Source organism: Rhinolophus sinicus, linkage group LG01, assembly GCF_036562045.2.
Source record: "Rhinolophus sinicus isolate RSC01 linkage group LG01, ASM3656204v1, whole genome shotgun sequence".
In the NCBI taxonomy this organism is placed as follows: domain Eukaryota; kingdom Metazoa; phylum Chordata; class Mammalia; order Chiroptera; family Rhinolophidae; genus Rhinolophus; species Rhinolophus sinicus.
The window spans coordinates 61,687,642-61,700,460 of record NC_133751.1 but is presented as its reverse complement, the minus strand read 5'-3'; the positions used below and the strand labels follow the sequence as shown (position 1 = coordinate 61,700,460).

Sequence of the window (12,819 nt, the reverse complement as noted above, 5' to 3'; positions counted from 1 at the left end):
TTGATTACATCCTCTGCATAGCCCTTGTGGACAAATATCCTCTTTGTTGTACTTTGCTGGACAGAGTTGTGCATGTGCCATATACACAGCTAAGATCAAGCAAGAAGCTTGACCTTAAATAAGATAGATTTTTAATTATATTAAACAAAGACAGCAAAATCAGTTTAGCAGCATAGATATTTTATGTAATCAAAAATTCTGTACTATCTCTTCATAACTTTGTAGGTTTAAAACAAATAATTAAATAACACACATAAAGGAAATGACTAAGAGTAAACATCACATTGAAAGTGTGACTTAGATCGGGACCTTTAGGAACCTAAACGACGCGGTGGAGTAAAACAGATTGTATTTCTCACCTCCTGTCACTGAGTTCAAGTGGTGCAACCTACGCTATGACGAGAAAGAACCTGCGGAGTTGTTCTGGGCACTGAAACCCTGATTCCGCACATTTAACAAGCCCTCACTCTGAGCCAAGTCGTAGGAGAGTGAAAATTATGGCACGGACCCTATTTCTCTTTGTTAATATGCTTGTTTTTTATTCAAAACAATGCTTTTTGAAAAGCAATCTATGCTCATTTTTTAAAAAATAGAAAGTGTCAATAAATCAAAGGCACACAATTTTAAAACTCATATTCCACCACCCAGAAATAACCACTGTTTGTGAACAGCCTTTCTATACATAATATATTTCTGCTTGTTTACAAAGTTGGCATCACTCATTTCCCTTTCCAATTTGATCTCCAGGAATGTCATGGTCTAAATTTATGACTTTGAAAATCTGAGATTATTCTTAGGCTCCCACATATTAAAATCATAATCTATTTATATTTTCCCTGGTCCTTTTTCTTTTTAAATCTCTGTATTACTTTTACTAAAGTATCTTATATCAGCAACGTCAAGTTCTTTGCTGGATAAGGCAGATACAAATTACTCGTTCTGTTACTATTACCAGTCTTCATCATTATTGCTCCCTAACGCTGTGTGAGGCACCATACTGAAAATTTTGCATAATTATCTCACGTTCGCAGCCACCGTATGAGGTAGATCTTATCCCCCTTTACGGAGAGGACTTTGAGTCTCAAAGAACACAACATCATGAAACCAAAAAGTAACAGACGCACGATTTCAGCCCAGCTATGCCCAGTCTTTACTCTAATGGGGAGGTAACCAGAAAGCCTCCCATTTTCTTCCATTTCTTTTTTCTTCTAGGTATAATTTCCGGGGCTTTCGCTGGTTACAAGCTATGATATTTGCCATAGAGGAAATAAACAGCAGCCCGGCCCTTCTTCCCAACATGACGCTGGGATACAGAATATTCGACACTTGCAACACCGTTTCCAAAGCCTTGGAGGCCACCCTGAGTTTTGTGGCCCAGAACAAAATTGATTCTTTGAACCTTGATGAGTTCTGCAATTGTTCACAGCATATCCCTTCTACTATCGCTGTGGTGGGAGCAACTGGCTCGGGCATTTCCACAGCGGTGGCAAACCTGCTGGGACTCTTCTACATTCCCCAGGTACCCAGGCCTTCTTAGATGGGGCAATGTGGGCAGGGGGCAGGAGAAGCTGGTTCGGAGGACGGCCATGCCCTGTGTCCGCACAGTTTGCTCTTTTCTTGTCTCTGGCTTTCCACAGACACAAAAGACCTTTTCATTAGTTGAGGCACTGGATCATGACCATTTGGGATTTCTGAGACCCCAGTGTCAACATCAACTGACCTTCACAACTCTCCCAAAATTCATTTAAACATACCTTATATAAAACTTTGTATATACCTTTTATTTCTTTATTTTTATACCTTGCATAAAACTTTGTCTTTTTTCCCCCCAAAGTGCTCAGTTCTTTATTTTCCAATCTATTCTTTTAGTAAATGACCATTCACTGCCTTTACTAAAAGGAATGAGACCATATGATGTAAATCCAGCCTTTCAAACCCCAAATATGTCCCTCATCCTGTTCCATTAAAAGTCTCTGCCTCCCTATCCTCTCGTTGAAAATTTAGCTCAGAGGGAGGCAGAGCCTATTTTCTCACAAAACAGGAACTTCATCACTATGTTGCACATTCTAGTACTGGAAAATATCCTACTTCACTCAACAAATATTTCTGGAGTGTATATGAAGAAGCATTTCCACCTGGCAGGAACTCAGCCAAGGTGGGGACATGTCTGCGTTTCCAAATGCTAAGAATTCACTGAAACAAGTGCTTTAATAAACATTTGTTCAAATTTGCATATTTTTTGCATGAAAAAAAAGACAGCAAACTCTAAATGCCATTTTATAACCTGATTCCACCCCCTTTAACACCATAGAGCAAACCTTTTTTCATGTTAATATTTATAGATCTATGACATCATTTTATAATACTGAAAAATTGGAAACAACCTAAATGTCCGTGAATGGGAGAATCAGCTCAATTTTGATATATCCCTTATGTCAATTTTTAAATTAAATTATAAATCACACTTTAAATTTATTTTTTGATGTCTAATATTTAGAATTTATAAAGTACCCTTGATAAATTCACATTTCTATGTTGCAAGGTCTTTTTTTCCTTGCTGATAGCCATTATTCCTTTATATACATGTGACAACTGAGAAAATCTTGTCACCATTTCCCGAATCCTTACTTCTGGGAATTAAAGGTGTTTCCCATGGGGAAGCCCTGGCTCTGTAAGTTTTCTGCTAAAATGATCTAACAAAGCCCATTATCAGCAAATGTGTTGGGCAAGACGCAAATATTAATCTTTTAAATTTGGCATATAGTGCAATATTATTTTAAATATACAGTACAGTAGGTTGTCATTATCCCATGGCCAACAGGCATAAGACATAATTGTCATCAAGTAAAAGAAAATGTAGGGGAAGGTTTTAATGTTTTGTGGTTTGGATGAAAGATTAGGTTAAGTTGAATTTAAATTATAAAAGTGATGAGATCACTATAATGACTATCAGTCAAATTAATGTAATTATACCTACAGCAATGGTTCTCTGCCATGGCTGCATGTTGGAACTATTTGGGGAGATTGAAAAATACTGGTGCCTGGGTTTTACACCCCAGAGATCCTGGTTTCATTGATGTGAGATGCAGCTTGGGCACTGGGAGTTTTGAAAGCTCCCAAGGCAATTCCAATGTGCAGCAGAGTTGGGAACCACTACTCTGCCAGCTGGAGTCAGAAACCCAGTGTTATTTTTTATGCCACTCATGCCACCAAGTGGATGGAACAAGCAGACCAGCTAAAACAAGTTGTGGTTAAAACAGTTCTCTGAATCATTCATGAAATTCTCCCCTCTTACAATAAAAAAATTTTGTGTGTTTTTAAGGGTGTTTTTTTGGGGGGGTTGCGTATGAAGTGGTGTTTATCCTCAAACTTGACAAATATTATAAATGCACTCTTCAAGAGAAACATATCCATGAAGATATTTTTGTTTTGTTTTTTAAATTTCTTTCCCTTTAAAATCCTAGTTTTCAAAGATCAAGAAGTAAGCAGTGATGGATGTATTTACAAAATGCCCAAGTAGGTTTTCCATTTGCAAAAACCTGATTCAGGAGTCTGTTGTTTGGGTCTGCAAATAGAGGTCTCTAAAAAACAATAACATCTCAACAAATTACTTAATCTAACTAATCTCATGAACTTCCATGTAGAGCAAGAAAATCTACTGTGAACTTCCATAGTAGAGCAAGATCTTTCTTTCCTGATCAAAGAAAAAAATCATCAATTTCACATTATAACTTCCAAAATCAAAGCTCTTGTTAGGAAAAAGTTCTTTCATTATAGATGATGTAATACAGAATTGTACACCTGAAATCTATGTAATTTTACTAACAATTGTCACCCCAATAAATTTTTTTTAAAAAAGGGGATAATACATTACAGGATTAATAAATGGTAACTTTTGAAAAAAAGAAAAAAGAAAAAATTTTTTCATAGACTAATGCCTTTTATGTTTTTGATGTAGAAACTATTCATTGATAAGAAGGAACGTATTGAAATAATTCATTTTAAAACACTGAACACAGAAAATTAATTGTTTCAATTGATAAGAAGTACTAAAATGGCATTCCCCCAAATTTCTTCACCTTGGTTTTCCTAAGAATTTTTAAATCTCTATAGAAAACTGGAGAACAAGAGATGTTAAACACTCCTTTATTACCTAGAAGGAATTCCATTAAGTATAAAAATGCTTTGTTCTTCAGAAGAAATGGTCCAACAACCTTGAGCTTCCTAATGGGTGAGCCAGGACACACAGGAGTACTACAGATTGGCCAAAACCTGCCAAGACATTGATCCTTTCAATGTCTGAGATGTACAGGTGGGGCTGAGGCTGGTCAGAGACATACACACACACACACACACACACACACACACACACACACACATACCAGGTTGGTCAGCCTCCTCCATCAGCCCCATCTTTTCTGTTAGCCACAATGTGAAAAAAAGTTGGGAAGCTCTGCACTAACAAATGCTTTACATAATATTTGGATACTTCTTCAGGCAATGATATTTCACCATCAACAGTAGAGCTTTCTTTCTTTGGTGGCCCACATCCATGCTCAAATGTAGAACTGGCTATGTCTTAGAAAGTGGAAATACATCTAGGCAGCTTCTCCAGGGTTCCTTTTTAGCCCCTCTGGGTTTTGGAGACTCACATCAAAAGCCTGTCAAGAGACCTCAGCCATCACTTGAAATTGAACAGAAGGCAGGGCTCTCGATGGTGATTGAACCAACCCACTGAGAAGCCAGGAGAGCAAAGGATATTTTCTTGTCTGTATTTAATGATGTAGATCATTGTTATTGTGGTACAGAGGAATTGAGCCTAATGAACCTAATGGCTAATTGAGCCTAAATAATAAACACATCTTAGGAATGACTGCAATTGAGTGTACTTATCTATAGTACTGTGGGTGGGAGAGGGGAAGCAAGGGGAGGGAAGAGAGTGAATAGCTGGAGACTAGAAACAGACAGGAGGAGAAAAACTAGGCAGACTAGGAAAGGGGAACCCCTCGGGGCTCCTCTTTAGACCTTAGCTTCATAACCCAAAGGGAACCTGATTCCTACCCAAAGTGAGTCATGGATGGAGTGTTCATCACAGTAAAGGGGAAGCTACAATGTTCACATCAGAGCCTGGACCCAGCAGGCAGAAGATATGTACGTGGGTATATTGTAACCAATGAATCAGTACAGAGGAAGTTAGGAGAAAGTATGGAACAGTGCATAAGACTTTCCTTGAAAGGACAAATAGATCCTACTGTTGGGTTGACTCTAAGGCCAGATTCATTTTTGAAGGTAGCATTGTGAAGACCCACCCATTGGGAATTAGAATGCTCCCCAATAGACTGACAGGTGTTAGGGAGTTCACACTGGAGAGGAATAGATTCTGGTTGTCTTCATTCACCCTTCATCCTGTCTGCAGTAAACAACATGTTTGAAAAATTAGATTAATGAATGTTCAACAAGCCACCACCACATAGCCTTGAGGTTCACGCGGCACCTCACTCACTCATTCATTCTGTGTTCTGTGTTCGGTGTTCTTTCCAGGTCAGCTATGCCTCCTCCAGCAGACTCCTCAGCAATAAGAATCAGTTCAAGTCCTTCCTCCGTACCATCCCCAATGATGAACACCAGGCCACTGCCATGGCAGACATTATCGAGTACTTCCGCTGGAACTGGGTGGGCACAATTGCAGCTGATGATGACTATGGCCGGCCAGGGATTGAGAAGTTCCGCGAGGAAGCTGAGGAGAGGGACATCTGCATTGACTTCAGCGAACTCATCTCCCAGTACTCTGACGAGGAAGAGATCCAGCAGGTGGTAGAGGTAATCCAGAATTCCACAGCCAAAGTCATTGTCGTTTTCTCCAGTGGCCCAGACCTTGAGCCCCTCATCAAGGAGATTGTTCGGCGCAATATCACTGGCAGGATCTGGCTGGCCAGTGAGGCCTGGGCCAGCTCTTCCTTGATTGCCATGCCCGAGTACTTCCATGTGGTTGGAGGCACCATTGGATTTGCCCTGAAGGCTGGGCAGATCCCAGGTTTCCGGGAATTCTTGCAGAAAGTCCATCCAAGGAAGTCGGTCCACAATGGTTTTGCCAAGGAGTTTTGGGAAGAAACATTTAATTGCCACCTCCAAGAAGGTGCTAAAGGACCTTTACCCATGGACACCTTCCTGAGAGGTCAAGAAGACAGTGGTAGCAGGATAAGCAACAGTTCCACTGCCTTCAGACCTCTCTGTACTGGAGATGAGAATATCAGCAGTATCGAGACCCCTTACATGGATTATACACACTTACGGATATCCTACAATGTCTACTTAGCAGTCTACTCCATTGCTCATGCCCTGCAAGATATATATACCTGCTTACCTGGGAGAGGGCTCTTCACGAATGGTTCCTGTGCGGACATCAAGAAGGTTGAGGCTTGGCAGGTACATTCTTCACTTGGATAGCAGTTCTCTTTGTAATAAAGCAGAGTTGGGCTGATCCAGGCAAGACAGATAAAATGGTTACTTCAAAAAGACAATATCTAACTAAGGTCACTAAGTGTAGCTTTGGATTCAAATTGCCTATTCAAACATCTGAGCAACTGACTTCTGAACAATTGATAGTAATTTAATTTGATCATCTATTTAAAACCTTGCCTCAACTGTTCTTTAGTTCAGTGGTTCAGAATATCTAGACTGTGGCCCCTAAAAGTTTGTAATACCCTGGAACAGATTCAGTACTGAGTGCAGGATGTTTTTCTAATGCTAAGTTAAAGATATTGTTCCGTGGTGAGTAACAAGTATTTGTTAAGTACCTATTACGTTCCACTCACTAAGGGGCATAAAACTAGTGCTACTGTGTTTAGCCACCACTTCTGCCATTGTATTATTCACAATATAATGTGCTGGACCACCTGAGAGGCCAACTAAGCTTAGGACACAAGCAAATCAAGGGAACAGAAAAAACTCACCTTAAAAGGATTTGATATTGGATATTTCAAAAAGAAGTAGTTACAATAGAAAATAATCAGAACTTAAGTGGAATTCCAACATTCATTATACTTTAGTCTTATTTTATATTTTTGAATTACACATAGGAGAGACATGATCATTTTTTTCGTTTCATAGAATTTCCAAAGATAAAAGTCTGAACTGACTTACATCGTTCATAGCCATTCATGTCTTACATATATAGTCTTGATTTCTTTATTTTTTTATTTTTGTTTAAGTATAGTTGGTATACAGTATTATATTATTTCCGGTGTACAATATAGTGATTAAACATTTATATATCTTACAATGTGATCGCCACACTGAGTGTAGTAATCATCTATCACCATCCAAATGTATCACAATACTATTGACTATATTCCCCTTCACCTTTTCACACATTCCCCCCTCCCACCTCACCTCTGGCAACTATCAGTTTGATCTCTGTTCCATGAATCTGTTTTTGTTGTGTGTTTTTTGTTCATTTGCTTTTTTTTTTTTTTTTTAGATTCCACATATAAGTGAAATAATACGGTATTACTCTTTTTCTGTCCAACTTATTTCACTTAGCATAATATCCTCTAGGTCCATCTATGTTGTTCCAAATGGCAAGATTCCATTCTTTTTTATTGCTGAGTAATATTCCATTGTGTATGTGTGTGTATATATATAGGTACATATCTATATATATATCACATCTTTCTAACTGAAGAAAATGAAAACACTAATTTGAAAAGGTATCCGCTAAAAGATAGCCCCTATGTTAATTGTATCATTTTTTTACAATAGCCAAAATATGGAAGCAAGCTAGGTGTCCACTGATAGAAGAATGTACCTTAATTTTTAAATCAGATGGAGTTTTACACTCCTTTTGTATTTTCCTCAGTTCTAGATTGACCTATGGAGAGAGTGCATGATAGCAATGGTGGGAGGGGGCGAATCCCTGATTTGAGTTGAATGATTCAGCCTCCAGCTTGTGATCCCACTCCCCCATGTATAATAATACTAGCTGCATCATCTTAGGCAAGCCACTGCTCTAAGTCAGCCTATCTATCTGTAAAATGGCCCTAATAGCGATCCTGTTTTCCACCCAAGATTCTTTTGAAGATGACATGAGATGATATATGTGACAGAAATCTGTAAATTTTTAAGCTCTAAACAGATGGTGATTATTATAGTAGGATTTCAATATGACTCTAATTAATCAATTAATTAGGCAAAAAATCATTAAAACAGAACCCAATCACCACAGACTCTTGGAAAAAGATACCAAGAAACAAAAAATGTACCACCTGTGTCAGTCATTTTAGGGATCCTCATGAGATGACGACTGACTGTCTAGGCTGGTAGAATGAGCCGGGACCTGTAAGTTCTGAGCCCTTCTTGTGTGGGGAAAAGAAATCTCACTCAGATATCATTGTTTGCTAAAGTTTCTAATCACTATGAGGTACTTAGTTTCCTTCCTTGCACTGCATCACACACACACACACACCCTTCATTAAGGCAAAGAGGAGCTCTAATGAAGGTCAAAGGCCAACAAGACTTCAGAAGCAATGATGCTAAGGTGTGGAGTTTTGAGAAGGAGGAATAAAGGGGCAGTCTTTGAGTAAATATTATTGTCTTTCCTGTCTTCCCTTCCATGTCCCCTGGAAGGAGGACTCCAGCTCTTGAAAAGCCTGCAGGACCAGGGTGGGGTGGAAGGGAAAAGAGGCTTCCAGCGGGTAATTTGACAGTTCTGCTCTTCAGTGATTCCTCTCCCAGACAAGGAAGTAAGATCCAGATGGTCAAGATCAAAGCTTGGACATCTGAGAACAAAGCCAAGAATTAGGCTGTGCTCAAGACTGGGACTTTTAGTTGCATGCAATAAGAAAACCAAACCAACTGGCTTAAACAGAAGAAGGAACATTATTAGTACCTCATAATACTGAAAATCTCAGAAGTATTCCAGGTACAGCTCAATGCTTTCATCTCTATTTCTTTGTTCCTTATTTTTCAAGGTTAGCAGTTTTCAGCCTCGGTAGCAGCTCCAGGTTCATAAAATTTTTACTGCTCAGCTCTTCTTATTTCCCAGGATCTCCTGTAAAAGTCCCAAAAGCCACATTGATTGACCAGTCCAGAGCCACATATCCATCCCTAAAGCTAGGAGGGGAGTCCTCCAAAACTACGTAGACGGAGAGTAGAGCAGGGAATGGATCCCAAAGTTAAATCAGGATGCTGTTACCAAAAGGAGGAGGAAAGAGAAGCAAGCGGCCAAAAGCAAAGTGTCTGCTACACAGACACCTCAGCTGACCCTAGTCCAAGTAAAGATGTGACCTCCTGACTCACACACGGTCTGGCACAATTCATCCAGAGGAAACAGACAGGAAAATAAGGTCAGAGCTCTGGGAAGGAATAACATGTGGGCACTGGCCAAAATGTCCTGTGTGCTTGCAGTACGTCTCCTTTGAGCCTCAGGAATGCAAAAAGTTGGGTGGGCATTCTGGAATTTAAGATCTTGGCCATGTCGCTATCTACCAGAAGATGGACCAGCAATGAGTCACACTCATTATGAAAATGTACATGGAAACCCATCACCCATACAATCTATACAATCTAATCCAAATATCTCAGCCTGGAATTCCACCCCACTTTCAATTCTCTTATAAGCTAACCTGACTGGCACCTCCCCACAAAGCACTAATTAGATTTTGGCATAGTATTTTTGCTTAGGTACTAGCCCACAACTGAAGAGTCATCAATTTTTGTCTCCTGTATCATGATCCACCACAAACTTTTAGCTCTTTCAAAATTCACTCTCTCCTGAAAATCTTTTCAAATCATATTCCCCCACATACACTCTGACCATTCTTTCTTCCTCATCTTTGCCATTTATGTACCCAGCTTAAGTTTCCACAACTCTTCAGTTGACTGAAATAGATTCTTATTAATTCAACTTCTGGTTAAATAAGATCAATTACAATTTTGTTGTGTTGACCTTTTCCCCCTAAAATTCATCAATCAACTCATATGCCTTAAAAGTAACACTAACAGGTAATTTATGAGCAAACGACACAATTCCCTCCTGGCCTCCATGGGAACCCCAAGCCCTCCTCGCACTGCTCCTCAGCTATCTTCACTCTGACTCCTCCACTGCAGTACTCTAAGCTTCCTGAGAGCAGGAACCATGTCTGTATTGTTCAGCACAGTGTCCAGAACAGCTGGCACCTGAATGTATGCAGAATAAATGAACCAATGAGTCGCAGTCTAGTTAATTTGGCCTGACAACACTACCTGGATTCCTTTGCAGAGAATGGTTCAACCTAACAACCCATCCTGTAATTGATCACTGCGGCCAGGGTATTCTAGGCTCTGATTGGATGGTGATCAGGGTGATTCTAGGCTCTGATTGGATGGTGATCAGGGTGATTCTAGGCTCTGGGCCATATGCCCAACAATCAAGTTTGAATGGAACATCATGGAAGTAAGTATGGAACTACCTTCTTCCTTCTCTCACGATGATTGTGCACAAGACACGCTCCTCACCTTCCTCCACCTTACACCAACCACTCAGTAGACAAAAAACAGGCAGGTATCATGACAACCATGGTAATAAGAAAAGCCAAACAAAATTAATCTTTCCAGGAATTGCTGGTTCTGTTGAGGGTTGGGAGAGGGTAGATGAATTGGGTTGAGAACTAGAGGAGATGGAGGAGAGACAAGAAAATATGGCTGAAGTTGGAAAAGGAAATTGGTCCAAGATTTTCCCTACACTCAGCACAGGAAGTGGGCAAGAAACAATAGGCAGGTTCCTTATCTGTGTGAATTGTATCTCTTTATCTGTGTGAAGAGGGTGCTTTGTGCATCCCATGCCACTTTCCCTCTGGCTAAGAAGTGATGCCTTGTGTAAGAGCTGGAAATCCTAGACAAGAGTGGGGGATTTCTAGTTTCTAGTCTTGGCTTAACTGAATTGACCCTTAAAGTACCAGCCAATGGGTCATCCCCATATATACTTATACTGAGCAACAGTTTGAGTTTAGAGGGAATATTCTAAAAGACCACAAGATGGAAATATTACCACATCAAAGATAATATGTGACCATCTGAGTGAGTGCATGTTATACGTATTAGTCCTTTTTTCAGTATGTCTTCCTCATGGTTTAGTTTTCCTTGTGAGCCTGTTAGTCTTTTTGTGTCCATATATTATCTCCTGCATTTGTCTTTCTATTAGCTTTTATACTTTCTCTTCCCCTTTACTTATTTTTTCTTTTTCCTCACATTCCTCCCAAATAAAAATGTAATTTAGAAGCATGTCATAGTGAATTATAATCTCAAGTAAAATTTCATATTTTCTTTTTTAATGGAACTATTAGTTCCTTCTTTTAAAATTGTAAAAGAATGAGAGTGTTCTCTCTGCAGGAAATATCTCAGTTATGTAGCTTGTCTACCTTTCTTGGTATGTCAATGATTATCCGTTTAAAGATTCCCTATCATTGCTCTTAAGAGTGAAATTGTTTCCATCTCCACCTTCCCCGTTATGCCAAAAATTTGAGGATCAAATGCAAAACTTGCAAGTAAACATGGCAAAAGAAATACTAAAAACGTCTAATGAGATGACTTAGAGATATGACTTAGTAAACAAATAATTGATTATTAATGGAGAAGATGAAATTTTTGACTCAAAAAATTCAACACTCATGATTTTATTTACTCCTGTGCTATGAGGATGAAACACTACAGTACCATGCAGGATAGGATTTGAAGTAAGGAAGACAATAAAAGATGTCATTCGATATGGATGGGCCTTAAAGCCTGGAGAGGATTTGTGGAAAGGGTCTGCTTCTTGGAGAAAGTGTCCAATGCAAAGGCAAACATACCCAACAACATAAGTGAGTCACAAAACATCATGTTGAGCAAAATTAGCCAAACTTAAAAAAAGAGTACATATTGTATGGTTCCATTTATATGATATTCTGTCTCTAATGATAGAGAGAAAACTGAGCATCAGTGGCCTAGGGCTGCAAGTGGGGGTGGCAGTGACTGGGAAGGGACATCAGGGAACATTTTGGGGTGATGGTAGTAGCGGTTACACAGGCATATACATTTGCCAAAAACTCAGAACTATACTCTTAAAATAGGTATCTTTACCCTATATTTTACCCTATGTAAACTATACCTCAATAAAGTTGATTAAAAAGAGAAAACAATGGGAAATCCCCAGGGTGGGAAAGTACAGGCCTTTCATGGAGATCTGGATGTCATTCAGTTTCAACCACCTTTCCGGTTACGACCTCTTGTGTTGTCGCAAGCATTAGACATCCCATTTTTAAAATATGTCCCTTTTCTCAACCTCAGTTTTACACTAGCTAACCTGTTGTAACTAGAGATAGACAAATCAATAGATAGACTGTCTAATCTGACTCCTGCACCTGAGTAGGTAGTATATAGTGCAATGATTGAGAGTTTGGACTCTGGAATCAGACTAACTGGATTTAAATCCCAGTTGCTACCTAATAGCTTTATGACCTTGGTGAGTCACTTAATGTTCCTGTGCCTCACTTTTGTCATCTGAAATAATGGAGATAATGAAACATAAATTTATTAGGAAGATAACACTAGTTAGTATGTATAAGGTGTGTAGGATATCTACTAAGTGTTCAGCAAGTATTTGTCTTGAGTGTTATTCTTTTGTAGGTGAGGAAAGTAAGACCCAGTGAGGCCAAGAGATTTGCCCAAAGTCACATGTCTAGCCAGTAAGAAAGGCAACGTCTGACCCAGGCAGTCTGTTTCCTCATGAGGACAAGGTAACTGTTAAAAGAACCACGTGGGCATGTGCTTTCAAGGGGGCTGCCAGGTCAGCTGATGATTTCA

General features: G+C 39.4%; 1 protein-coding gene and 1 long non-coding RNA gene across 7 annotated transcripts in view; one reads left to right on the top strand and one right to left on the bottom strand.

Annotated features, from left to right (window-relative positions):
- The window catches only part of CASR (calcium sensing receptor), a 67,067-nt gene that overhangs the window by 40,157 nt on the left and 14,091 nt on the right, over nt 1-12,819 (top strand). For both annotated transcript variants that reach the window (XM_019714025.2, XM_019714026.2), the window contains exons 3-4: nt 1,213-1,519; nt 5,542-6,426. In XM_019714025.2, coding sequence (XP_019569584.1) covers nt 1,213-1,519; nt 5,542-6,426 — 1,192 coding nt within the window. The remainder of the gene's footprint in view (nt 1-1,212; nt 1,520-5,541; nt 6,427-12,819) is intronic.
- The window catches only part of LOC109435883 (uncharacterized), a 77,065-nt gene continuing 70,752 nt past the window's right edge, over nt 6,507-12,819 (bottom strand). For all 5 annotated transcript variants that reach the window (XR_012495953.1, XR_012495950.1, XR_012495954.1 and 2 more), the window contains 2 exons: nt 8,888-9,049; nt 6,507-8,777 (listed from right to left, as the gene is read on the bottom strand). This is a non-coding gene — a long non-coding RNA (uncharacterized LOC109435883). The remainder of the gene's footprint in view (nt 8,778-8,887; nt 9,050-12,819) is intronic.